Below are 25,822 nucleotides of genomic sequence, written 5' to 3' on the forward strand. Positions count from 1 at the left end.
ATCGGTCCCCTGAATACCCCTTCCCATTTGCTAAAGCCTTACCACCCTTCTGAGAAGGGTGGTAAACTGTGAGTGTTTTGCAACTGCAATTAGAGTCGCAAAACATTCATACATAGTGTTGGGAGTCGCTATTAGGAAGGGATGTCCTTGGAATGCCCCTTCCTAATAGTGAGTCCCTAACCCTATTTAGCAAATCGCTAATTGAATAGCGACTCGCAAAATAGAATTGGTACTTGGGCCATACAGTTTTTGCGGTCACGAACAGGCCTAAAACCCCTTTGCGACCGCAAAAACGGTCGTACATCTGGCCCAAAATATGTAAAACTACGTTTGTATATGTTTTCTGTACCTAACTCTACGTATATGTACCTTGATGATGTTTATCTACAAGGTGCACAGATGGGCCGTTAAGAATAGGAAATTCTTGCCTCCCTCTGTGCACTTAGGTGTTCGATGTTTTTTCTAAACAATGGAATTGTTGTGAACTTAGCAAGCATCTTTTTAATTGACACTGAAGAATAAGAGACAGCAAAATATATTTATAATGTAAGCTAATCATCACAGTATTTTTTCACAGCAATTCCTATTAAATATATTTCCTGTGGAGACAGCTTAATAGAAGCAATAGAAGCAAAGGAACAGCTTCATTTACTGTTTTAATTAATTTCATACAAGAAAAGTGATGTGGGCACTGCCCTCCTTGGGAACTTTAACACACTAATGATCCCAATGTCCAGTAAACTATCAATGGTAATAGACTGCAATAAAAATACATCAAACCACTTGCTTAATTATATAGCCTTTACGTTTTTACAAATAAAATATGAGTTATATATTTCCTCCTTCACCCCTATTTAATTTTTAGCAAAATCCCTGCACTGTAAGTTAGCTAAACATGTAATAATGGCATTTATTCTCCTCAGGGAAACCTACAGTGGGACATGCCGACATTGCCACTAGTATAGGACAAGAAGTTGGGTTCCTGATTTGGGGGGAGGGGGGTGAGACCCTTCTCAAGCAACAATCACAATACTTGTCAGGCTGAACCATAAACGTCACTAAATGATCCTGTACTTAAACTTCTGATAGCTTGGCACAAACACAGTCAGGCTCAATTTAGAGGCAATGTGCAAATGAGTTATACAGCACACAAGCAGTAATAAGGAAAAACACACAACCCCTTTGAAGTGCAAGTGTGGTAGGTGACAACTCTACCTCTCTCATCCTGACTACATGGCCTTTTCTGACAGCATCTAGTTCCCCATTGTATCACTGTCTGGATGAAATACACAAAGGACAGCTGCCAACTACACCTAGTCATGTGACCCAGGATAGAGGCTACAAGCTCAAAAAGGTTAAGACAAAAAATTGAAACTTTCTTAAAGTTTCATTTTCAGAATTGTAACTTAAAATCTGACTTTAACATTAAAGCGGGGTGAGATTACAGTTAATTTGAGACCAAACTTTGAATTACTACCTGCTGCCAATCAAAATGTATCACTTATTTAAAGCAATAAGGTAACCTAATGCTACCCTAATGGAGAGGTAGTGAAAAATAATTTTAAGAGTTTTTCACTACCAGGACATGTTAAGCATAAACATACATGTCCAACTTTTAAATACACTGCTCCCTAACCTAAGGGTTATTTAGGGCTTGCCTTAGGGGTGACTTATATGTATTAAAAAGGAAGGTTGAGATCTGACAAAAAGTTAATTTTACCTGGTCAAAATGGTAGTATAAAACTTCACAGCGGCAGCAATGGCAGGCCTGAGAAATATTTAAAAAGGCTACTAAAGTGGGTGCCATAATGGGTGCCTAAGAGCCTCTAGTAGCATTTAATTTACAGGTCCTTGGTACATGTAGTACCACGTTCCTAGGGACTTACAAGTAAATTAAATGAGTCAATTGCGTGTAAGCCAATTTGAAAATGTGTGGAGGAGTGAGCGTAAAGACTTTAGCCTGGTTAGCAGGGCTAAAGTGCACATACTCTAAAGCAAACAAAACTAATTCAGCAAGGGACGGGTAAAGGCAAAACGTTTGGGGGACTAACACCCAAGGGTGTCAGGTCTAACAACCAGAGGAATCTAAAAACGGATCATGGGACATGGAGTAACAAACAATACGGCCCTATGTGAGTTATGAAACAAGAAAACAGTGGTTCCCAAGGATTACTTTGAAGAAATGTACATGATATTTGTCAAATACTAGGTCAACATATCCATGGTAACAATAAGGTATACAGCATCAAGAATCAACCAATTGTCTATTATATAAAATATACAAAACCAGTCTGTGCCAGGGTCCTAAGTAAATGCAATCAGTTTGTATATATGTCTCAAGACAGATACACCAAACAACACAAATAGCCAGACAGGTAAACTTATTTTCATGTAATCACACCCAGTCTATACGTACTGGGGGATGTGCTGGGTCAAAGAATAAGGGTGCAACTAGGGACAAAAACAATACCACTCTATCTATCCCTAGCAGTGCAACCTCACAATTATCCCATACCCGAGCTCAGTAAGACAGGCAGGCAGTATCTACGAACCTTGTTGTCCGCCTGTCTTTTTGGTATATAATATAAAGGACTGGTGCCTACTTCAAGAATTGTTTTTAGGCATTGTATGAATTTATGTTCTTTGTAATGTAATGTATTCCTGGTGTTGTTGAAATTGAGTAGCGATCTGTTATATATCTGAAACTTGTATATATTGTGCACATCATTTTTCTGAATGTATTCTTTATTGTTTGAGAATTGTTCCTTTTGATGACGTACAAAAAAACCAAATGAAAAAGTACAAACAAGAATCTAACAAACTAAAATAAAAAAGCACATCCCCCAGTACGTATAGACTGGGTGTGATCAAATGAAAATAAGTTTACCTGTCTGGCTATTTGTGTTGTTTGGTATATAAGAGTGGTCCAAGCCAGTCAAAGATAGGACCCAAACCTCCCTTGTTGCCTCAAGACAGATACAGGCACATAGCAGATGTATAGGGTGCTGATGATGCGATGCAAAGTGAGTAGGGATTGAAAAGAATTTTATATACAGTGCAAAAAAAATCAATATGAGGTAGACTAGTTGATGTTTCCAACTATTGCAATGAATAGCCTGTTTGTTTTCTAGACTATTAATGTAAAACATCCAATGTGTATGAAATGTTCCCCATTCAGTAATTGAATGGCATACAGTCTAGGGTGTCATCAAGGTGAGAAGACCTCCTGTGAGTATATGTCATTGGGTGAAAATATGGAAACTAGGTCTAGTTAAGTTGTACACAGGAAAACATGTCAAGGGTTAATAAACCATGCAGTCAACTTGCATCCAATGGGTAAAGCTTCTTGAATAGATCAATGAAGCGAATCCGGAAGGAGAAACCGCCGCCATGCTCAGCTGATTTACCAATTTTGGACAATGATGACAGTGTATTCTAATAATAAATAAATAAATTGTCACTGTTGCCAGACAACTGATTTTCTCCTGTTATGTAATATACCTTATTATTACCATGAATATGTTTACCTAGTATTTCTACAAATATTATATACATTTATTTAAATTAATCTTTGGGAGCCATTGTTTTCTTCCTTCATAGATACAACCAGGTTCCTAGCGGACAAAAAGATCTTGCCCTGACATTCTTTCTTCCATTATGAGTTAGGCATATTTCAGTGTAGAGGTATCTGGTGGCCAAAATAAACGATTCTGATCAGTATCTTCACAACTAAATACACCTATTACGAGATAATTCCCATAGAATCAGGAATAAATGTGCAGTTCCTTTATGCCAGGTGAAATTCCGCATGACATTTCCTTTTCCATGTAGGTTAAAGCTCACATTTACCACCTGCTCTAAGGAGGTGGTAAATTGGAGAGCGGTGCAGGTACAGGGTAGTTGGAGAGGTAAAAGAGGTGAGAATGGTTGCCGAGGGCAGGGAACAGAGAGAGAAGTGTGCAGTCAGTGGTAGCTGTGCATTCTGCTCCCCCTGCCAAAGAGAGGGATGGGTGGGAACTTGGAGCTGAGGCTGGGCAACTTTTGCAGCCCAAGCCTCATCCAATTTTACCAGGCAGATATTTGCCAAGTGGTACAATTTCGTCTGGTTTTCCCACACCTGGATAATCCAGGTGTAGGGACACTGGGCCATTTGTGATTGGTTGGACCCTATCGCAACCAGCGGTACTACTGACTCAACTCTTAATCAGGACCTAACTCTAAGAAAGGCATTGAAATGGAATGCAGGGACACTGACTCTAAAAGACTGAGAGAAAAAAGAGCTACTGATGCCTGGACAAGAAAACACTGATACTATGACAAGGAGACACACACAGAGATATAGGGAGAGGAGAAACAAATAAATGTTCACATGGCAACAGGGAAACATAATCATTGATGTCTGGACAGAAAGACATTAACAACGAGATAAGGAGGTAGAGACATTTACGGTGTAACAAAGAGAGATAAACGATAAGGCAGGGAGACATAAATGCAGACTGTGGGGCATTGAAGCACAAACGTTGACACCAATGCAGATATAAACATATAATGAGGCAAGGAGAGACTTACCCTGGAGACCGGTACAAACACTGACACAGGGAAACACAAACACAAGGAGACACTGACATTGGAACATGTGTGACACTGACACCTAGTGGATAATTCACTGGCACACGGAGGAGAAACTACCTCTTAGACAAGCGGACACAAACAATCAAACTGGACACCCCAGAAACAGTGACACTGACACACCTACCATGCAGAATCGGTGTATATGCCCTTGTGTAAAAGTATTCTACTGTCCATATGCTGATGATTATTTGGGGCTTCATGGAAGGGAAACTCATAACTTCTGAGCGTATGAGCCACTGTCTAAACACTCATATGAGTCATGAGGAGGTCACCAGATCTAACCTTCCTTGATGTTCCACCTTAGGAAAAGTCATAACTATGCAGAAAATGACCCACTGTGCATACATATATACATACATACAAGAGTTAGGAACTTTCACATGACCCAGACCTCACTGGGGTTCTGCTGTAGGGAAATCCATCATTATTGAGTCCATCACACACAGACCACACATGTACAAATGTAAGAGAAACCTGCAAGATTCAAGATTTCAGTGGGAACCCCATCGGGAAACAAATTCATACATTCACAGATCTGCATTTACACCTGAAACTACTGAGCAAGTCACCCTGACCTCCAATGTATCTGTGTTAGGTAGATCGTAAGACTCAGCTTCTATACAGGTCTCCATTCCAACTTTAAAGAAACCCACAACTGGCAAACAACACTTGGCTAACAGAGACAGCCTTTAACACCAAGGCCATTTAAAGTGAAACACAACATAATGTGAGATAACATAAAGTAATGTGACAGAACACAACATGATAAGTCGAAATTCGGTGAAGCATTGCTAGGCTTCCAGATTAAACTCAAACAGACAATCACTGGTTACATCTGTCAAAATCTATGGCCTGAGAGCTTACATTTCGGGAGCGGGACTGTTAAAAGTGGGCCCTGCGTTTCAGGGTATCTACATAAAATAAATTGACATACAGTAAATCCTGGACCTATGATTGTATAAACCCTTCCTTAATCTGCATACATTTTGAGAATTCTGGCACAACATGTTTAAATCAAACCAATAATTATAAATGTTTCAAAATATTACCTCCAGTCTCCACTCCTCTTATTACCTATGAAGGCTCACCTTTTCCTGAATCTACAATTGGGGCATTATGAATCAAAATATATGAATTATGTGCATACCTTGCCTTGGCTTTCAGAACAAACTAGGATATAACGCTACACTTGGCTAGTCCTGTAGGTCCACCTTCAGATTTCCTCGAGGATTAGTCGAGGTAACTCATGGTACATCAGAAACTGACCACCTGTGTGCAACTACTAAGCTAATGCTTACCTTCAAAGGCAGATGAATATTCTTCACGGGTAACGGAGCGCACTTCACCCACTGCAGAAAGGTGCAATTTGCAATTCTAAACTCAGTTTCAGAAGAGTAAAATCATTATGTCGCGAATATAATTATCTAAATAAATGTGCAGCCCAGGCTGTAGCAGCGCCCAACAAAAAGTTGCCTTTTTCTCGTTTCAATTAAGTAGAAAGAAGGATAAAATGTTAACTAATGCAAGAGAGGCGAAACGAAGAGCAACTAATGTATTCTTGATTGCTGGTTTATACTCTGAGTTCTAATTACACTACTTTTCTGCAGGGGACTAAAATCTTGTATGCACGCATTGTAAGAAGCTGACTGGTAGTCAGTCTGCTTAGAGTTTTTTTTTAATGTTTCTCTGTGTGCCATGTTAAATCATTTTCTTCCTACCGCCAGGAAGACATATCGTAACAGTGTGCTTTATAATAAAATCAAACGGATAAAGAAAAAAAACTTAAATGCTATAATCCCATGCCAACCGGAGTGGCTCGGCTATTTTATTTACCTCTGGTATTTGTATTTTTGCAAAAGAGTATTTTGTAGTTGTCTCACAACAAGTGTCCGCAAGGTAAGTGCCAAATACCGGTACAGTACTCCCTCTAAACAAACTCCACACCAGATCCTTTAGACCGTCATCCGCGTCAAACGTGGGTGTTAATTTGCTATTATGCGGCAAAGCCTACAGATTAATATTCACGACCAACATATCCATAAAGGTCCTAATTATCAGTCAAAAAGCGAGCTACTGTTCCTGCATCTGGATTTACTTGGGATATAGCAGCATTGGAGACTGGACCCATTCCCCGGTCCCCGTCTTATGCTCAGCAAAAGGGTTAATGTGTCCACCCGCCAGTGCCAGCCAACATTCTCCTCTTACTTTCCCTCACCTGTTTTTGATTTTAAAGATAAGGCTGATAAGGAAGCTAAAGCTGTTGCTAGGCCAGACTTAAAAACGAGGCAACACAACAACAGTCGCCGACCATGTCTCCCTTACCTTGTAGCCTCTGCATCACATTTGCAATATCCCTGGGAGATCTCCCTACTCCATGCCTTGAAGAGGCCATGATGATGATGTTGGTGCAGCATGCAACTGCAGAGTGACAGGATGTTCAGGCTAGGCCCCCAGCTGGATGCAGACGTTCAACTACTTCCCTAGAAACGTGCTGCGTAACTTCATCTTGAGTGGCGCTTCCTGTGCTGGTGTTAGTTCCGCTAAAAAAGCACGCAGTTGTCCTTTCGACGAGCAATAACTGCCTGAAACAAGAAACAAGAAATCATATTTTATTTTGATAAACAAAAACTCATGCAAGAAATTCTGCAAAACCTGAGTACATTTGCATAAGCGCCTCAAAAAGAAACGAAGAGTGCCAGACACAGTGCATAATCGTATCCCTCTTGCCAAAGAAACAATTCATGCTGAAAGCCTACTTAAAAGACAAGTGGCGTGCGCCTGCCAGACATCAATATTTTCATGTCAATCCCAGAGGGACAATTTTGCAAATGACAATAGTTCTATTTCGATAGAACTGTGAAACAAATGCAAGCATCGTTCTGGAACATTCTAAGACAGAGCTAGTATGAAGCTAACCTCGAAAAACAGATCTTCCCCTTTTCCAGCGAAGTGGAAGTTTAGTGGCAGTTGAGTGTTTTAAAAATAATGCTAGATGGCTTGGCACTTAAACTGAGTGAAACAGTTAAAAAGAAAAGCAATCTGTAAATTGTATTCCCCTCTTTATGATTTTTGATTCATTGATTGTGCCGAATACCCCACTATTCCGTTCACTATTTTGAAAGCATTCACTGTCAAGTCAAAATTTACTTTATTCGGCAAATGAAAGACATAAAAGTCTACATTTAAAAAAGAGCATTAATTTCAGTTAAAATACATAAAATAGAAACATCCCTTGTATCAGTACGAAAAACAGGATTCAGGTTAAATTACACAAAATACATTTGTAAAGTGCAAAAGTGCTAGGGGCCAAGTGCAAAGACAAGATATTGAAAGATGCATAAACGACTTTAAAGGGGGCTTTTAAGCCCAGCTGCGTGTTATACAAACTGTTTTTTCCTGTGCCTGGTATCTCCTGTTAACAAATTCGCAACCCCAAAACAGACTATAGGGCTGGATAACATTTGAAGATATAGTAAGGAAGGCCTAACTTGGGTAAAGTGGAGATCTCTGAGCAGTGGGAGTATACATTTTTTATGCAATGAATGGTAAAAATCACAGAAAAAAATAAAATGTAGGGTGTCTTTCTTTGAGAAGTTATCACAGGGGCAAGGTTTAAGAGTACCAGGTTTTGTAAAGCCTAGTGGAACCGCCAAGAACCAAGGGACCAAGGACAGACGGAATCTCGTCAAAACAAATCGGTGAAAAGCATTACTAACAAAGAGTAAATATGGTTGGACTTGCTTGATCAGGGAGAGTATGACATGCCTTCTCACAGTAGGTTTCACCACCTCCATTTCCTCCCTGTAACCGTGCCGTTTTTCCAGGAACTGTTGTTCACTAATTCTAACAGCTGATTTACTTAAAGGTTTGGGGCTCAAGTACAAGTCCGGGCTGCAAAGCTAGTTTGACAAATCCCTCACATATTCTAACCAAGGGATATGCTTTACCCCCTCCAGTGTTAGACAGTCAGTAATTATTAGTTGGGATATGCTTTACCCCCTCCAGTGTTAGACAGTCAGTAATTATAAGTTGGTTTAAGCTGATGGTCGGACAGGCCCATATTCTCAACCAGCACAACACAGGGGCTACTGCTATCTGATCTGAAATGTACGCCATGCCTAATTTTTCGTGTTGTGCAGGATGGACAAAAGCTTGCGCATGAACTTGTTCTCTGCCACCTGGATATCCTTTCCATCCTTGTAACCCCAGACATCACTTCCGTAGGTTGTCATGGAGATGCACTTTTCTTTGTAAATCTTCAACAGGGCAGGAAATGGTTTTGACCCTAATCTTTTGGCAAAACTCAAAGTAGCCCCTGCCGCTCTAGTAAGGGTATTTGTTTTTTGTGTGATTTGAGCACGCCAAGACCCATGCTCAGCAAAAAGTACCCCCAAATAAGGGAAGGCCGAGACTTTGGATAGTTCTGCCCCATACAATAAAATTTGGCCTTCAAGGCCTTATGGGGGCCTATGTACATAGTATGCGATTTTGTAAAATTAGTGGTCACATCTAGAGAAACCATAAAAACTATAAAACCATCTAAAAGTGATTGGAGGCCCACTGCGGTCCTGGCCAGCAGGACTGCATCATCTGCATAAAGGAGTGCAGGTATCATCTTGGTACCAACCCTGGGGATATCTTTACATCTTGACATTAGAAAATCCCCTAACTTATTTATGTACAATGTAAACAATAGAGGGGTCAAGATTCAGCCCTGACGGACCCCTCTCTTTACCGCCCAGGTATCCATCAGTGCGCCATCCTTATTATATCTTACTGCAGCCACTGTGTTTTCGTGGACTTTACGTAAAAAAGCCACCAACTCCGCATCCAGGCCCATATTACTTAAAATCAGCCATAGCATAGACCTATTTACACAGTCAAAGTCTTGAGTCAAATCCATAAAAGCTAAGTGCAGTATTCCCTTCTTAGCAAGGGTATATTTTCCAATCACTAAATTTAGGTTAAGACGTTGATCGAAGGTCCCTTTTCCCTGCCTAAAACCATATAGTAGATGAGAAATAACATTCAACTGGTCAAGCCACGCAGTTATACGTTCCAGTATCACTTTACCCATAATTTTAGCAGCAGAGTCTAAAAGGGAGATTGGTCTGTAACATGCAGCATCATCCCGTGCTCCTTTTTTGAAAATGGGGATAATAACTGCCATTGCCCATGAAGAAGGGAAATCACGTAAACATGCTGTATTAAAAACGTGAGTTAAAATCTTGGCTCAAAGCTTTGGATCAGCCTTATAAAGATCTGCCAGGACTCCTCCAGGCCGGGGGCTTTGCCACCAGATGGAGAGATGATTTCCTTTTGAACCTCGTCTAAGCTGAAGAGTAGAGGTATGCCTGGTGGACCACCTTCCACATGAGCCTCGGGTTCTCCCATGTTAGTGCCACTAAAAATCTGTCCAAAATGCTGTACCCAGAGGGACAATTTTGCAAATGACAATAGTCCTATTTCGATAGAATTGTGAAACAAATGCAAGCATCATTCTGGAACATTCTAAGACAGAGCTAGTACGAAGCTAACCTCGAAAAACAGATCTTCCCTTTTACGGCGAAGTGGAAGCTTAGTGGTAGTTGAGTGTTTTAAAAATAATGCTAGATGGCTTGGCACTTAAACTGACTGAAACAGTTAAAAAGGAAAGCAATCTGTATGTGGTGTTTCCCTTTTTATGATTTTTGAATATTTGATTGTGCTAAATACCTCACTATTCCCTTCACTCTTTTGAAAGCATTCACTGATTCCTATTCCCTATAGAGCACATAAATAAATAAGTATTCAACCCCCTTTCGATAATGATGCGTATTAACACAATAACAGTTGATTTCACTCAATTGAAAGCTGAGAGGTCACTGGGGGGGGCAGCTGAACAGCTGGTCGCAAATTCAGGAGGCTTATTGAGAAAATTCCATGGCCACTCCCCTTGTCTATTTGTGAAGAGGATGGAATGGAAGCTCTCAGTATGATACATAAATGCGTTTTTACAGGTGTAGATATATAATACATGGGATTCTACAATCCTCGTATAAAAACCCATCTCTAATGTATTTATAATAGACACATTGTGACACTCCCAATTGTCTATTTTAAAGAAATGGCGTAGCCGCTCAACTGCAATAGCTTATTGCAGTTGAGTCCTGACATGCAAAGTCAGAGCCACCAGCCTAGGGAGAAAGGTAGATTATGGGGCCTAATTAAAGAGGTTGTTTAAAGAACTTAAAACAATGTTACTTTTCTTTCTTCATCTTTGTATTCCTAGTTGTACAGTGACAAGCAGAAAAAAAGCTATTTATGGCAACTCGTTTAATTTCTTCACTTATTAGGTAATTATAGAAAAGTTAGAATCTATCTGCATGTTCCTACACATTCCAAGCTATTGTACCTTTAAATAAAAAATGGACTTGTATTAAACTGATTCTAATATCTTTTTTCAATACATTTCTAACAGCTTTTTGGATGTGTTTAATTTTGCACTAGAAAGTCTAATTTTATTTTCATATTTGCAAGCATACTCTCTTTAATATATGCAACAAAGATTTCAGTTGTTTATGGGAAAGGTGATGGTGTGTGGTATGTTTGAGTTTTTATTTTTCTATTTTTGTGCATGGGGTTGGAACCAGCTTGAGCTCACCTTGAACATTTAGAGGAGGGTTAAACAAAATGCAATACTTGTGCTGCATCTCTGCCACTGCTATTTTGTTTTACCTTGAGCTATTTGGTAGAAAATTCTTCAACGTCTAGTGGCGCACTTAGATGATCTTGACATCCTGCACATTTTCTGTTCTCAATAATTCAAAAAATATGCTTTTTCCAAAAGGTCTACTACATCAAATAGAACGTATGTTTTTAGGTCTCGCCTAGCCATCGGTCTGCTCCTTTTCCCCACACTCGTGCTTGTGCTGGCATCCACCTTGCGGGAGCGAGCAGCGGTGTGCGTGCTAATTAACAACATATGTCTCTCGCGCCGCTGCTGCTCGCTCTCGCAAGGCTGAGACCAGCACAAGCACGAATGCATTCCAGCAGGCAGACACAGCACACCTTCCTCTCAGTCCCGGGTCAGGGACGGAGCTTGGGTGCTCCCTATTGGCTGCCTGTGACTCTAGTCTGCATGAGCTTGTTCAGCGCGAGCTTCGCTGCTCCGTCTGCCTGGAGTCTGTCAGCTCTTAGTGGTGCTTCACTGCCTGCTGTGGAGCATTCCTGTGGCGCGAGCTGACTTCACTCGTCGTCGCGTGCCTGCTACACAAGACTTTAAAGCCTGTTCCTGCAGCTTTAGCCCTGCCCTAGCGGCCATTCACTGGAAGTTAGTATCTGGAGGCTCAAAGGAGAGGCATGCAAGTCTTACTTCATCCACTACCTTGTGTCTTGTGAGAAGACCCCCACTGTTGGTCACAGGGATGGCAGCCCCCCGTCTGCTGCTGGTACTTCTCCGTATGCTGCTTCACAGTGGCCAATGCTCGCCTTCCTGCGCCGTCTACTCTAACCATTGGGCAGTGCGTGTGCTCGGGGGACCGGATGAGGCGGATAGGGTGGCGTCCAGGTACGGATACTGTAACCTAGGGCAGGTAAGATCAGACCGTGTAGCTCATACAAACTAAGAGGGCATATATCCCACATAAGTATTTTTGGGTGCAACCCCTTCAACCTCGAAACTAACGCAGTCTTGTAAAGCACTTAGAAATTTTTTATTACGCTCTTGTGTAAACCAAAATACCCCTGAGTATCACTGCAAGACTTACTGCAAGTGTACCTCTATGGGTCGATTATTAATTGAATTCTGTATAGGGTAGACCTCAAAGTCCAAATATGTACACAACTAGCATGCAATGTACCGTCACTGCATGAAGTCTCAGGGGACAGAGACTACACTTCCACCACAACTCGTACCTAGCCCACAATACAGTACTTGTGCTCCTCATGCAGCAATGGCAGTACACCCACATTGAAAACCTCCTGGTAATATACCCAACAGTGAATACTTTTTGCTAGTTCAACCCATTCTAAAACTTTGCCCCTTTATGCAAGTCTCACTAGTTGTGCAAACATTGATGCTAGGGATTTTAGTGCTCCTATGTGCAACCCTTCACTTAATACTCACTCCTGCCTGCAAAACACAAATCGAGTGATAAAACACAAATTTAGTTTCACTCTTCTCAGTTGTCGTGCTTGTTATTGTTGTAGGTCATTGAGCTCTTGCTGTTACTGTAAACAATGTGGAAAGCATGCGGTTATTGCAACACTGTGAGAACATCTCTCGTACTCCAGCCAGTCCAACACTTACCGTTAGCACACGAGCCATACCCTACCACATATATTGCTTATCAAGCCCATACAGCACTTGGAGCTTGTGAACTACTCACAATGTTTAAGGGCAGCGTACCTCCAATCCTACACATTTTATTATTGTATTTGCTGCGCTACACTAGGTGATACTTTCCCCTTGTGCAGAAATTGCTGCAAACCCACCAGCGGTCACCTAATTCTCCCCTAACACTTATTGTTAGTACACATTCCGCTGATACACTTGCTAATAACATACCCAAAACCTCAACACTTTCAGCTTGTGCACTACTGTGCAACACTTAATCCCAGTGCACCAATTATTGCTGGGACTTTCCTGTGCAATTCTTCCTGCTAGTTCGCACTATGAAACACTTATTGCTAGTGTAAACGGAGGTATAACTTTTCCTAGGGCATCTACCACGTAGGATTCGTATTGCAAACCTTTGCAGCATTTGCTTACTGTGCACTCACAGTGTAACACTTTCATTATATCTGTCATTTATCCTTGCCAATTCTTCAAAAAGTTCAGTAGCTCTGAAAAGCCTATTACCACTTTGGTAGCTCTGAAACGCCTAGAATGTGCACCAATGTGTCAATTATGCACCTGAAACTACCAATACTGTGAGGGTCCGTAAGTTCAAGATCTGGCGCAACCCAGGAATTTTGGGTACAAACCTGGTAGATCAAGATTATCATACTAATTTATGCAGATGATTCGAAGGTACTTTTCTGGGACAAATTCCTCCAGGTTTAACCTGATGGATTCATCTTGAAAGGTCATGTCTCATCCTGTAACTCTGGATCATTCAGGATTTTCACTTTGGATGTTCGCCACCCTAACTGGTCAAAACTCCTGAGGCACTCGGAGGAGGGTCTCTCTCACCTCTGCCGTCCCATCCACTAATTCCTTCTGCCACATTATTAGGTTGCCATAAAGATTCCTAAGGTGGAATGTTGGCATGTCGAAGTTTAGGCTGTTACTACTCCATACTTAAGATTATTTGCTGAGCTCCACAAGAGATTCTGCCTCCTACTAACCCCAAGATTCTGAAAATAAGGTTTTTATGGCACTGAGAAGGGGGTTTAGCACGGCCTGCATTATGTCCTGGAGTTGTTTCCCAGAGGCACTAGCCTGTCACCAGGATCTGGCGAGACTGTCACCAGGATCTGGCGAGACTTGTGGAAGAGAAACAGCCCTGCAGAGGAGAGACCTGTGCGTGTTCCCCATCTGTCAAGGCCCCTTCTGCCAGGCTGTTGGACCGAGACGTCTGCAGCCCTCTGCGGTGACGCCCTGACACTCTCAGCCGGATGCATGGGTGTCTCTGGCCTCGACTCCTAGGTGCCGGATCACTCTGTCCGCCCCCGCCTTCTCGGGCCAAGGTGGAGCCAGCGGTGCTGGCAGAAATGGACAAAGTGATTCTAGTGTGTACCAGGAGAGGTTTATTCTTAAAATCCTGATGCACATCTCGCTCTCGGGGCCGCGGGCTAAGATGGCAGCTGACAATCGGACCTGAACACCAGATCCGAGGAGGAGGACGTTCCCAAGACCTGGGTTTCTCCTAGCCAGCTCTCGCGCCCGAGGTGACCCGGCAGAGACGCCACGCTGGGCGACGCCTGACATTAAGATGGTGGTGCCCTTAAGCCATAGGCGCCGCTGACCAGCCTGCGAGCTCCTGGGACCTGGTGGCATCTGGACGGACCCGGGATCAACAGCGTTACCACCAGTGGGAGCCCATTGCTCTCTTATGAGGAACACACCCGACTGCACTAAAACGTGGGCCGACTGCTTGGTCCTAAGATGGTGGCACCCTCAGGACATCGGTACCGCTGACTCTGCCTTTGTGTGCCATCAATGCTGCGGCAGTCCTGGAGAAATGTGTCATGGGAGTGCTTTTGTGTGTGCGTCTGTGCATGTATGAGGGGGTGTGCGCGGACGCACACGTGTGTGCGCCTGTTCGTGTATGAAAGACTATGTTCACATTTGTGTGTGCTTGTGCATGTCTGTGCGTGTGATGGTGTGGACATGTATTTGGGTGTTTTTGTATTAGAGCATGTGATTTTATGTGTGCTTGTGTTTGTGCTCGCCGATGTTTCTGTATGTGTGCTTATGTCTGTGCGTGTGATGGTGTGTGCATGTATTTGAGTGTTTTTGTATTAGAGCATGGGATTGTATGTGTGCTTGTGCGTGTGGATGTTTCTGTATGTGCGCCCTCTGGTCGCATATGAGAGTGTGTGCGCACATTTGCTGTGTGCTTGTGCATGTCTGTGCGTGTGATGGTGTGTGTGTGTGCATGTATTTGTGTGTACGTCCTTGGGTATTTTTGTTCTGTAGCATGTGATTGTATGTGTGCTTGTGTGTTTGTGCGTGTCTGCGTGTATGAGAGTGTGAACGTGTTTGTGTGTGCTTGTGCATGTCTGTGCATGTGATGGTGTTTGCGTGTGCATGTATTTGAATGTTTTTGTATTAGAGCCCGGGATTTTATGTGTGCTTGTGTTCTTCGATGTTTCTGTCTATGTGCTTGTCTGTGTGCGTCTGTACGCATATTAGAGTGTGTGCTCACATTGGTGTGCTTGTGCATGTCTGTGCGTGTGATGGTGTGTGCACGCTGGATTTGTTATAAACAGGGAACATTTAGTTCTCTCCCTAACTCTAGTTAACTCTTCCTAGTGCCAGTTATTACTTCTTACCTAGCTATCCAGATACTAGTGCTACTCTTCGTCTTGTGTTTTCTGTCTTCTAGGCTTCTATTCTTGTGCTCCTGGAGATATAAACCGTCATATGCGCATGCTACGGAAGATCTTCTGGTGGATCCCCACCGAGACCAGGAAGACTGTCACCCAGGCCCTCGTCACCAGCCGACTGGACTACGGCAACGCCCTCTACGCCGGAACCACCGCCAAGCTCCAGAAGAGACTCCAGCGGATCCAGAACGCCTCAGCCAGACTCATCCTCGACATCCCACGAAACAGCCACATCTCCGGACATCTGAGAGACCTGCACTGGCTCCCCGTCAACAAAAGAATCACCTTCCGTCTCCTCACCCACGCACACAAAGCCCTACACGACCAAGGCCCGAACTACCTCAACAACCGAATCAACTTCTACGCTCCCAAGCGCCACCTCAGATCAACCAGCCACGCCCTCGCCGCCGTCCCCCGCATCCGAAGAGCGACAACAGGAGGTAGGTCCTTCTCCTACCTGGCCGCCAAGACCTGGAACTCCCTCCCGTCCGACCTGCGCCTGACCCAAGACCACCTCTCCTTCAGGAAGAAGCTCAAGACCTGGCTGTTCGAGCAGTAACGGCACCCCCCCCCCCTCCTAGCGCCTTGAGACCCTACGGGTGAGTAGTGCACTATACAAATGTCTTGATTGATTGATTGATATTTATTTGGTTAGTTCTATTAGACAAATCTAAACTCTCTGGCTATAACCTTTTATCACAACTCTTACCTCCTATTAAGCCTTTCTTTTCTGTTATAATATCTAGTTAGTTGTTCTAGCAGTTGGGTATTTTGCCTTAATGCTTCTTCTTTTTATATCCTACAGGTAACACCTGAAGGCCGCTGACTTTTCTCTGGTAAGTATTGTCTTTTCTCAGTTCCTTCACTCTGGTTATTATTTACTTACAGGTTCTTCCTCTGTTATTAACCTGTTCAGGTAAGTGTTCTCTGTAGTCACTTAACTTAACTTCGAAAATATAAGTCTCTAGTATTTCTTTAGTCTGAAATTTAGTTTCTTAAATTTCTGTACACAATCGTTATTCTATTTAACTTGGCATGCATGCACTTATCTGTGTTTCCGTTTCTTGTCTTTCTCTGCAGGTGACTCGAACGTTGCCAGGAGCAGCTCAATTCTCGAATCTCTATGAGGTAAGTTGATTCCTGTGGCCACTTCAACTGAAGTCTACATCGATAGCTGGATTCTAGGAGTATTACAATCCTGGATCACGGGTTTTCTGTAGGCAATGTTTCGAGGGCTAAATGGAATTAGTACAGAACTCCAAAAGCCAACCGTCTCTCTCACGAACCTTAGTGAAGTGTGCAGTACACTCAGCACGCGCGCCTCACCAAGGATCACGCACCTGGAGTTGCGAGCAACAACTAGACCGCCAACTCGTTTTCCGAGTCGGCGGCCATCTTGCAGTTCCGCTCGTGAACCGCTGAGCTCCAGCGATGGCTCCGAATGGTTCTCACCTTGTTGTTACGACAATCCTTATTCCTCAAGGTACAAACAGAATGCCCTTGCTTAGTTGAAGCTCTGGCAGCTCTAACAGATGGCCACCAGTGTACCAATGTACAGTGCATTCCCCTGCCTGACCCCAAGATGGCTTCCATAGTGGTCTCCTACAAGTTGTTTTACTTCCCTGGGACAACAATTGGACATTGACCAGACCTTGAACCTATCCCCTAACCTGCCTACACATCAGGACTTGGAACCTGCGGAACTTACCCCAGACTGTGGAGACCTAGCAATTTGGCTGATGCCCGGTGGAGCTACCATATAGCTAAAGAGGAAATGGGTTGTGGACTCCCCCTCCCTGCCATCACCTTCCCAGCCAGACCTTGGGCAGATTTTCCCCTTGTCTCTATACCCTATCTTCCTCCTACCCCTTTACCCTATCCCCTTACCCTTCCTTGCTCCATTCACCTTGTCCCCTATGTTCTTTAAATGCTTTTCTTGATACTTATGTAACCTTTAACTGATGTAAATTGCAACATTATTGCCCCTCGTGTAAAGCGCTCTGATTCCATCGGGTCTAGTCCGCACTATATAATAACTACTTAATTAAATTTGTTCCCATTTAGTACTCTTTCTCTCTTTGTCTACCTCCCTAGCTCCTAGCTCATATCCACTCTCCCCTGAATCTCTCACCTTGCCAGCTATTCTGCTTAGCCCCCTGTCCTTTGTGCCCTTTGACTAAGCACTCCTTCTCCCCTAGTTGGGGAAAGATCCTATATTTATACTCTGGAGTCTCAGCGTACCCGCTGAGAGAGTCCACTGCGCCAAGGGAGCCACTCACAGCTGATGTATGGTATGGCACCCCTTTCCAAAGCACTCCCTCTCCCCTTTTTGGGGAAGGATCCAGTATGTAGGCCTTGCAGTCTAAGAGACCCCTCTGAGAGAGTCCACTGTGTAAAGGGAGCCTCCCACAACAGAGATAGGGAAGTGTTACTACTTCCCCTGGGATCACAGCTTACTGGACTTTGGACGTTGCTTTGACTCGTCTACCAGTTTGTGTCCCCGTCGCCCTTCCCCTCCTCTTTCCATGCGGTGTCCTTCACCCTCCCCTCCTCTTTCCCGCCTTCATTACCTGTCTACTTCCCCAGCTCCTTCCCCCCTCCCCTGAATCTTTCCCCTTGCCTGCTTTTCCCCTTACGTATTTGTGCTTATTGTTTATCTTGACCTTACCAGTAACTATGTTGCCATGCTCTAATAACTGTGTAACCTTCGTAACAATGTAACCTGTAACTATTATCTGATGCTCATGTAAAGCGCTCTGATACCTCCGGGTCTAGCCAGCGCTATATAAAACCTTTAAAAAAAAAATCCACTACATCCCTTGCAACACGTATGTCTTGTGATCCGGTGGAATACATGCACATTCTGATTTTCCTGTGGAATTGTTACTGCAGTCCTGTGTGTTTCAGAAAAAAACGCAAATCCGCATGAACAATGTAGAACACCAATAACGTAACACAAGTGAAACAGTGATTCCACTGAGTCTATTGTCGATGGCTAGCCGGAATTTTGAAGGCTGTAATAATCTTATGTTGTTTTAATCCCACCTCTAAATAATAAAGTTCATTCTGCCTGTGCAGAATGCTATCAATAATTCACATAGCATGCATTAGTTACCTTTCATTAGTGAGAGCAGCCCATAGAAGTTATAAAGATTTCAATCTGATTCATGCAGTCTAACAATTCAGAACTCACTGAGGTTTATTCACTAAGGTACATTTGGTTGTAAATGTAGGTTTATGATCTAGGTTAAATGTTTTACACTTGCTAGCAATTGATTAAGAGATTCCTCACAGTTGTAAATTAATTTATGTGGATTTCTCTGTCAGTCAGTCTCTCTCTCATTCAGTCAGTCTCTCTCTGTCAGTCAGTCTCTCTCTCATTTAGTCAGTCTCTCTCTGTCAGTCAGTCTGTCTCTCTCTCAGTCAGTCTCAGTCAGTCTCTCTCTCAGTAAGTCAGTCTCTCTCTCTCTCTCTACAACATACCTTAGAAACATTGCCAATATCTCTGGCTAAAACGTATAAGGTCCAAAAGGCGAGACCTATTGGCGATGCCAATGCTTGTTAATTGTGTTTCAGCTAACAGTTTGGAGAGCTGACACAGACCTATAGATGGTGGAATGGATTTTACAGTTTGCCCCAGTGCCCCAGTGCTCCACACTCAACTCCAAAGTGGATGCATATGAAGAAAAACAAATAAATTTTTCTATTTAAAAAAAAACCGAAATCAACTTGTGTCAATTGTGTTAACAGGTCCTAGAGTTCACAAAATCTGGCACTCATCTTGTAGCCTTATTTCTTAGAAGAAATCAGCTGTTCAATGAATTAGTTAAAGCCCTATGGTCCTGTGTTTCGGAGTATTATTGCCGATTCCCCATCAATAAAGAGATCAGAGGAATTCTTGTTTGGACTTTGATGAATCACATTAACACGTCCGTCCAAATCCGTGGAGAACTGTACCACAGTGAACAAAATACAGGGCCATACGGCTGTAACTAATGAAAGCCTAATTCATGGAACAGCAGTCTTGTAAATATAACTGTGCAATTAAGATCCCTGTTTTTTTAATAGGCTGGGTATGTACTAAGAGGTCACGTAGGTTGGTTGACCACTTGAAAGCAAATCTGGGTTGAGGCATCTTCATCGTGGTGGTATTAAGCAGATGCTAGTGTTTCCTGATAATCTGGTGAATTTTGGTGGACAGTGGTCCGAAGGTCGTGACCACAGGTATACAATCCCCACTAGTTCTGGTATTTCTTTCAAGGAGGGCAGTTCTGGGTGTATTTAGAGCCCTCTTTCTGGCTTGTTTGATAACCTTTTTAGGATATGCTCGGTCCTCCAATTTCCTAGTCAGTTCCTCTGCCTGTCCTGCATATGCCTGGGTGAAGGAACAGTTCCTGTGATATCGCAGGAATTGTCCTACAGGTAAATTATCACGGAGGGCCCTTGGGTGGTACGACCTGAAGTGCAGTAAGGAGTTTTTCTCTGTAGGTTTTTGATGTACATTCATCACCAATTTGTTGTTCTCTGCCATGATATCAAGATCAAGGTAGGTGGCAGTGTTCCTATTAATAGTCCATGTAAATTTCAAGCATTCATCTAGACTGTTGAGCCAATTCAGGAATCTGTGAAGCTCTTCTTCCGTCCCCAGCCAGACCCACAACATGTCGTCAATATATCTCTTTCAGAGAACAATGTTCTTCTGGAAGAGATTTGAAGGATAGTTAATGTAGTTGGATTCAAACTGGCCTACATAAAAGGCCAGACTGGGGGCAAAAGTAGCCCCCATTGAAATACCAGACACCTGAAGGTACATCTGCTCATTGTAGGCAAAGATGCCAATGGTGACCAGAAAATGTTGGTCGGGGTAATGCTCCACAGTGTCTATGATGTTCAGAATGTCGGTAGTGTCTTGAACGTATGAGGGCTGTGTAATAACACATTCCCTCAGGAAAAAGTTGGAAAATTGTGACAATGGCTCCAGCAGCAATTGAATGCCCGAGACTATCGGGCACCCCGGTGGCGGCCACTGGGCCTTGTGTATCTTCGGCATGAGGTAGAATGACGGAACCTTAGGTTTATGATTGACCAAGAACTCTGCCTCTTTATGCGTGAGCCACTTCTTCTCTTTAGCCACGTCACCATTTTGATAATTACTGGCTGAAGATCTTTTGTGGGGTCCCTAGACAAAGGTTTATAATTCTGCCCTTGTCGGACGGTTTGATGATAAGTGATTGATTATTTTGTATAGATTTGATAGCTTGCCAGTCTGAGCCTGTCATGTCATGTTACTGTAGACCGGGCCATTTTCATTTTGTTCCAGATTTGCGATATCCTGCAAAACCTTCTGTTCAAAAACATGGACCTCCAGGCCCAACTTATTGTTGGGATGGTAGAATTGCGAGGGACAATGTAAGTTAGTGGAAAAGATCGAGAGGGTGTCCTGTTCCTTCCCCTCTAAATTTTTTTTAAGCTTAATCTTACGCATAAGGCCATAAAATTCCCCTAGAAATTTAAAACTGTCATGCTTAGGGGTAGGAACAAACCCAAGTTCTTTGTTAAGGACCCTGGTTTCGTCCACAGTCAATTGTTGGTCCGATAGATTGATCACTATATCATTGGTGCTTCCATCTACAGGGGGGTTCTGCCCCAACTGCGAGTGATTCTGGGGGAGAACATCTGCCATGTCGAGTTCAAGTTCTAATGTGCCCTCCCCCTCCCTCTGTGACCTGCCCCTCTTTGGTCGGTTGGATGTTGACCTAAAAAAACCTGAAACAGTGCTCCCAAGTCTTCATTAGATCTCTCTTGGGGATTAAATCTTACCCTGCTTTGATTAGAGGTAAATGGTTAGCCACTATAGTCGTCGTCCTCACTACTCGTGTTTTCGAATGTCCAATTGTTGGGGCTCCTCCTGCCCTGGCGTCGCCCGCCCCTTGGACCCTATGGTTGGGTTCTCTGTTCCTGAGCTAACAGATAATACTTCTCTTCAACGGAGGGAAACTCCCACTCGTGGCTGAATCTATCTAGATTCCATTTGAGTCCCTTAATCTTTTTATTAACCATATAGGTCTGGTACTCTCCCAAGTCACTTTGAATTCTTGCCAGCTGTTCTTTTGCGTCTATGATGGTAGTGTCAGCCTTGATGGATTCCTCCAGCTCTAATATCTCTTGGAGGAGTTCCTCACTAAGACTCCTGGCCGTATTGATTATGAGGATAAGCCAGTCCGGGGTACACTTGTTGGCTATATAGCTCCAGTCCACCCGGAACCTCTTATCCTTCAGAAAGATTTTTGGTTTAATGCGAACCAACAGGCTTGCCGGTGCTGCCCCTGCACGTAATACTCAGTCATTAACGCTCCATGGAGTGCAATTCTGATTTGGCATTTCTTGGTATTAGACCATTTCTCCCACTCATCACGCCCTGATGAAGTCCCGCTTAGTGGGGCATTGGGCCATAATGATGGCCCTGACAGTATTGAGGCAATGTGGTCATCAGTGAAAGCCAGACACAACTTGTCCATGCTACACTATTTGCCAGACGAGTATGAAGGGGGTTTGATCCAATACATTACAAGAAAACCGTGGTGGAGTCCCGCACTATAAACCAATGCTGACAGTTATGTGGTTAAAATCAACTTAGGGACCTAAGTGGATACTGCAGCTGTTTTACTACTACTAAACTTACCACTGTGCCCGTCGGAACTGATGCATCGCCCTTTGATGCCGATGTAGAGACTGCTTGATGACAGTGGTGCTACAGCCTGCACAGCCGCTGCTCTGTGCGGCATGATGACGATGCATTGTCTGTATCTCAACGGAGCTCAATAACAACACAGTGACCCAACTGCGTGTAAAAGATCACGCATCATGCCTTTAGCGACAATGCTAATCTCTATCAAATGACTGTTTCAGCAGGACCTGCATGAGTCTTGTAGCTGGCCTACCCTCCATTGTGGTCAGTCTGAACCTTGGATTTACCCAGGTCCCTCGTGACCTCAAGTAACCTTTTAGCACTATTCAAGAGCAGAATTCAAAGCCCTTATCTTAGCTCACTGTGCAATCAAAAGAAAAGGCCTTGCGTACCTTGCCTCTTGTCTTCGCCCATACAAAATGCGAGACATCTTCGATCTAATTCCAAAAGTCTACTGTCAACCCCTAGATTTAAAAAAGTACGGTCTGTGGGAAAAACCTTTCAAGTATGCGCTTCCACCCTTTGGAACAATCTCCAAATTTCCACCCGGATGATTCAGGAGGAGCTACCCTTTCGTAAAGCAGTAAAAACTTTCCTCTTCTGTTAAAATCTACCTTGTTCTATTTGAGTAATCGTACAGAAGTGCCGGACACCCCGTTGGGGTAGCTGTGCGCTATATAAAACACACAAAATAAATAAATATTGGCTTCAAAGCACTGATTTTGTATTTATTCTTTAAAAAACATATCTCAAATTATACTGATTGGATTTGTTTTGTTTTGCTCTTGTTTTAATCAGATAAATATTCTCTATTTTTAAGCCTGAGTGATGCCTTTTTGTGGTGTTTTCATTGTGTTACTGCGGGTGTGTGCAGGTAAGTTAAGCCTGCCTGCTCTGGACCAAGCAACCACAGGGTGAGCACAGGTTTATTTTAAGTGTGATCTAGCTTACCCTAACTAGGATTGTCGTTCCAGCTTGGGCAGGGTGCATTTCTCAGCCAACTTGAGACCCATTTTTAACACTGATATGTGTGGTTTTGTAAAATAAAAAGTAACACAGCACATTGCCCTGCCTCGCGTTACGTTATGCCGAGGAGGTATTAAATGGGTGGAGCATGGGCATTCCTATGCATTCACCCATGTATTCTGACACAAACTCAGATTTACTAAAGTCTGAAAACCTCTTTTTTCATGAAAATGAGGCCCATACACGAGGCTAGTGGAAGGAAGTGAATTATCTCAATTTCTCCCTATTACTTCCTCTTTACATTCTCTGTCTGCCAAGGAATTAGAAGAAAAGTGCATTAATGGACTTTTAAAAATATTTATTACAGATCCAAATATATTAGTAACTTCGGATTTGTAATAAATATTTAACAAAATGTACTTTTTTAAAAGTACCTTTGGCATGTCTAAAGTCTCTAGAAGCCCATTTGCCCGAGCTTCCAACTATCACCCAGGAGCTGAATAGATACTTGAGTAGGTGTAAATTGGCTCCAGAGCTGAAACAAAGGCCTTGAGGATGGGGGTAAGCTGACTTTCACTAAGACGATGGCCTGGTGGTTGTTCCCAGCCCCTTGCGTGTCTTTACAGTATGCCTTCCCTATCACTTGAAGATGTAGCTAACACTTGGGCCTGACTCTGTTTTGTCTAGCTAGCCAGCCAGGCACCAATCCCAATGGAAGAGGAACTGCCCGAAGAACCAGGCATTGGGTGAACACAGGGGAGGGTATTCTCATTTCCATGGCCATACCTCTAGCGTGTACACAGTATCTTTGCACAAGGGAGGACATGTTCTGCCATCTTAGTTGGGGTATACAGGAGTATTGTGAGATTGTTTGATCTGCGGAACACAATAAATGCTTCATAAGTGGGTTGGGCTACTCTTGGGAATTTTTCCTCTATTAGTTAGTTAGAGAGTGGCCAGGCGTCATCCCCCATCCACAGACTAATGCCAGGTGTAAATATGGCACCTCTGGCACCCTCTTCAGAACACTACTTGAGCTGTGGAAGACAGAAGGGCTGCACCTCTTGTTGTGACCTGTGAGGAGAACCCTAAAGACTGGACCTGCTCCCACTTGTACCAGGACTTAAGGGTGGACTCCAGTGGTCAGTTGGCTGCACTCCTATTACACAAATGCTGCAAGAAGACCACTTTCCTGAAGGAGCCCAGCTGACCAGTTTTAACTGAACCTGACCAGGGCCCTGCTGGTGGCTTCTTTTGGAGTACATACTGACCCGTAAGTGCTATTCCTGAAGCTCTTGAACCCTTATTTTCTGTTAGAGCGTATTCATCCTGCTTAACCCTAAAGCCTAGAACTTACTTAAAAGCTTTTTCATAACTTGTTCCCAGGAGAACCGACATAAGATCATGATGCCTAGTCAATCCAATGAAGATGCGCTGTCAATGGGCCAAAGATTAAGGTTCAGGAAATCAGTTTCAGCAGGACATCGCAGAGAATGCAGCCCTGTTTTGCTACAGCATACAGCCTTGCCCTGTTGGAGGAATCCAATGTCTTAAAAAAGTGACTGAGTCCAAAGGGAGAAATCTTCACCGGGCAAAGGTGCCCAAAAATAAGGGACCTTCCTCGAGTGGAATTTTTGAATTTCTCCCACTCAGAGATTTCCTGCCAAAAGCCAACGGTTTAAACAGGGCTTTGTCCGTCGGCTATCCAGTTGTGTGGAACCCATCTTGGTATCATGCTCCACTGAAGATTTTTGACTTCTATCTCAGACACAACATTTCAGACTGGGATGAACCCGCTCTCTATTGTTGTCAACCTTAACTTTTGAATCTCACCCTGTCTAGCACCACCAGACACCTAAGGTTGGCACTTTTCACTTTTTGGTGTTATTTTCTTTACAATTTTGAAAATTCTTGTCTCAGATTACCTTTATTGGATTTTTGTGACTTTGGTGTCATTTTGTTCATTAAAATATTCTCTTTTTTTGGTGGGAATTTTATTGTATTGTGTTCTTGACTTTTTAACTATTTTGGTACTTCTAAATGCTTTACACATTTTCTTTAAGGGTGAGTGGAATATTTAATTCCTCCAGCGGAATTGGAGGAATTAGTAATCCTGAATTACTACTAAATTCCCAAGTTCTGCCTGCAAAATTAATCTGCACTATTTGGTTTTTTAACAGGGCTGGAAGAGGGAGCAGTCCATCTACGTTTAAAAAACACTGCAGGTTAAACTATAATCTGCAGTGATTTTGAAACATCAAGGGACAGCTCTGTCTCCTGACCCTGTTTAAAAAACACTGACTGCACCGCTGTGCATATCCCACATGGCCATAACATTATATACTCTGAGTATATAAGGGAGCCAAGATGTTTGCGCAGTAGTGCATATTTCTTGGCTCCTGAACACACACTGTAATAATCACTACAGAGTATGTAAGAGCACCGAGGGGTATGCACTACTGTGCTACAGTGCATACCCAGTGATTATTGCAGAGTATATAT

The 25,822-nt window shown here is 43.1% G+C and overlaps 1 protein-coding gene across 1 annotated transcript in view; it reads right to left on the reverse strand.

Moving 5' to 3' along the window:
• Nucleotides 1-25,822, reverse strand: part of SYNE1 (spectrin repeat containing nuclear envelope protein 1) — a 2,361,447-nt gene that overhangs the window by 2,309,770 nt on the left and 25,855 nt on the right. The window contains exon 2 of the mRNA XM_078648775.1: nt 6,955-7,214. Within this exon, the coding sequence (XP_078504901.1) occupies nt 6,955-7,024 (70 nt within the window). The 5' untranslated portion in view covers nt 7,025-7,214. The remainder of the gene's footprint in view (nt 1-6,954; nt 7,215-25,822) is intronic.

Source organism: Lissotriton helveticus, chromosome 6, assembly GCF_964261635.1.
Source record: "Lissotriton helveticus chromosome 6, aLisHel1.1, whole genome shotgun sequence".
In the NCBI taxonomy this organism is placed as follows: domain Eukaryota; kingdom Metazoa; phylum Chordata; class Amphibia; order Caudata; family Salamandridae; genus Lissotriton; species Lissotriton helveticus.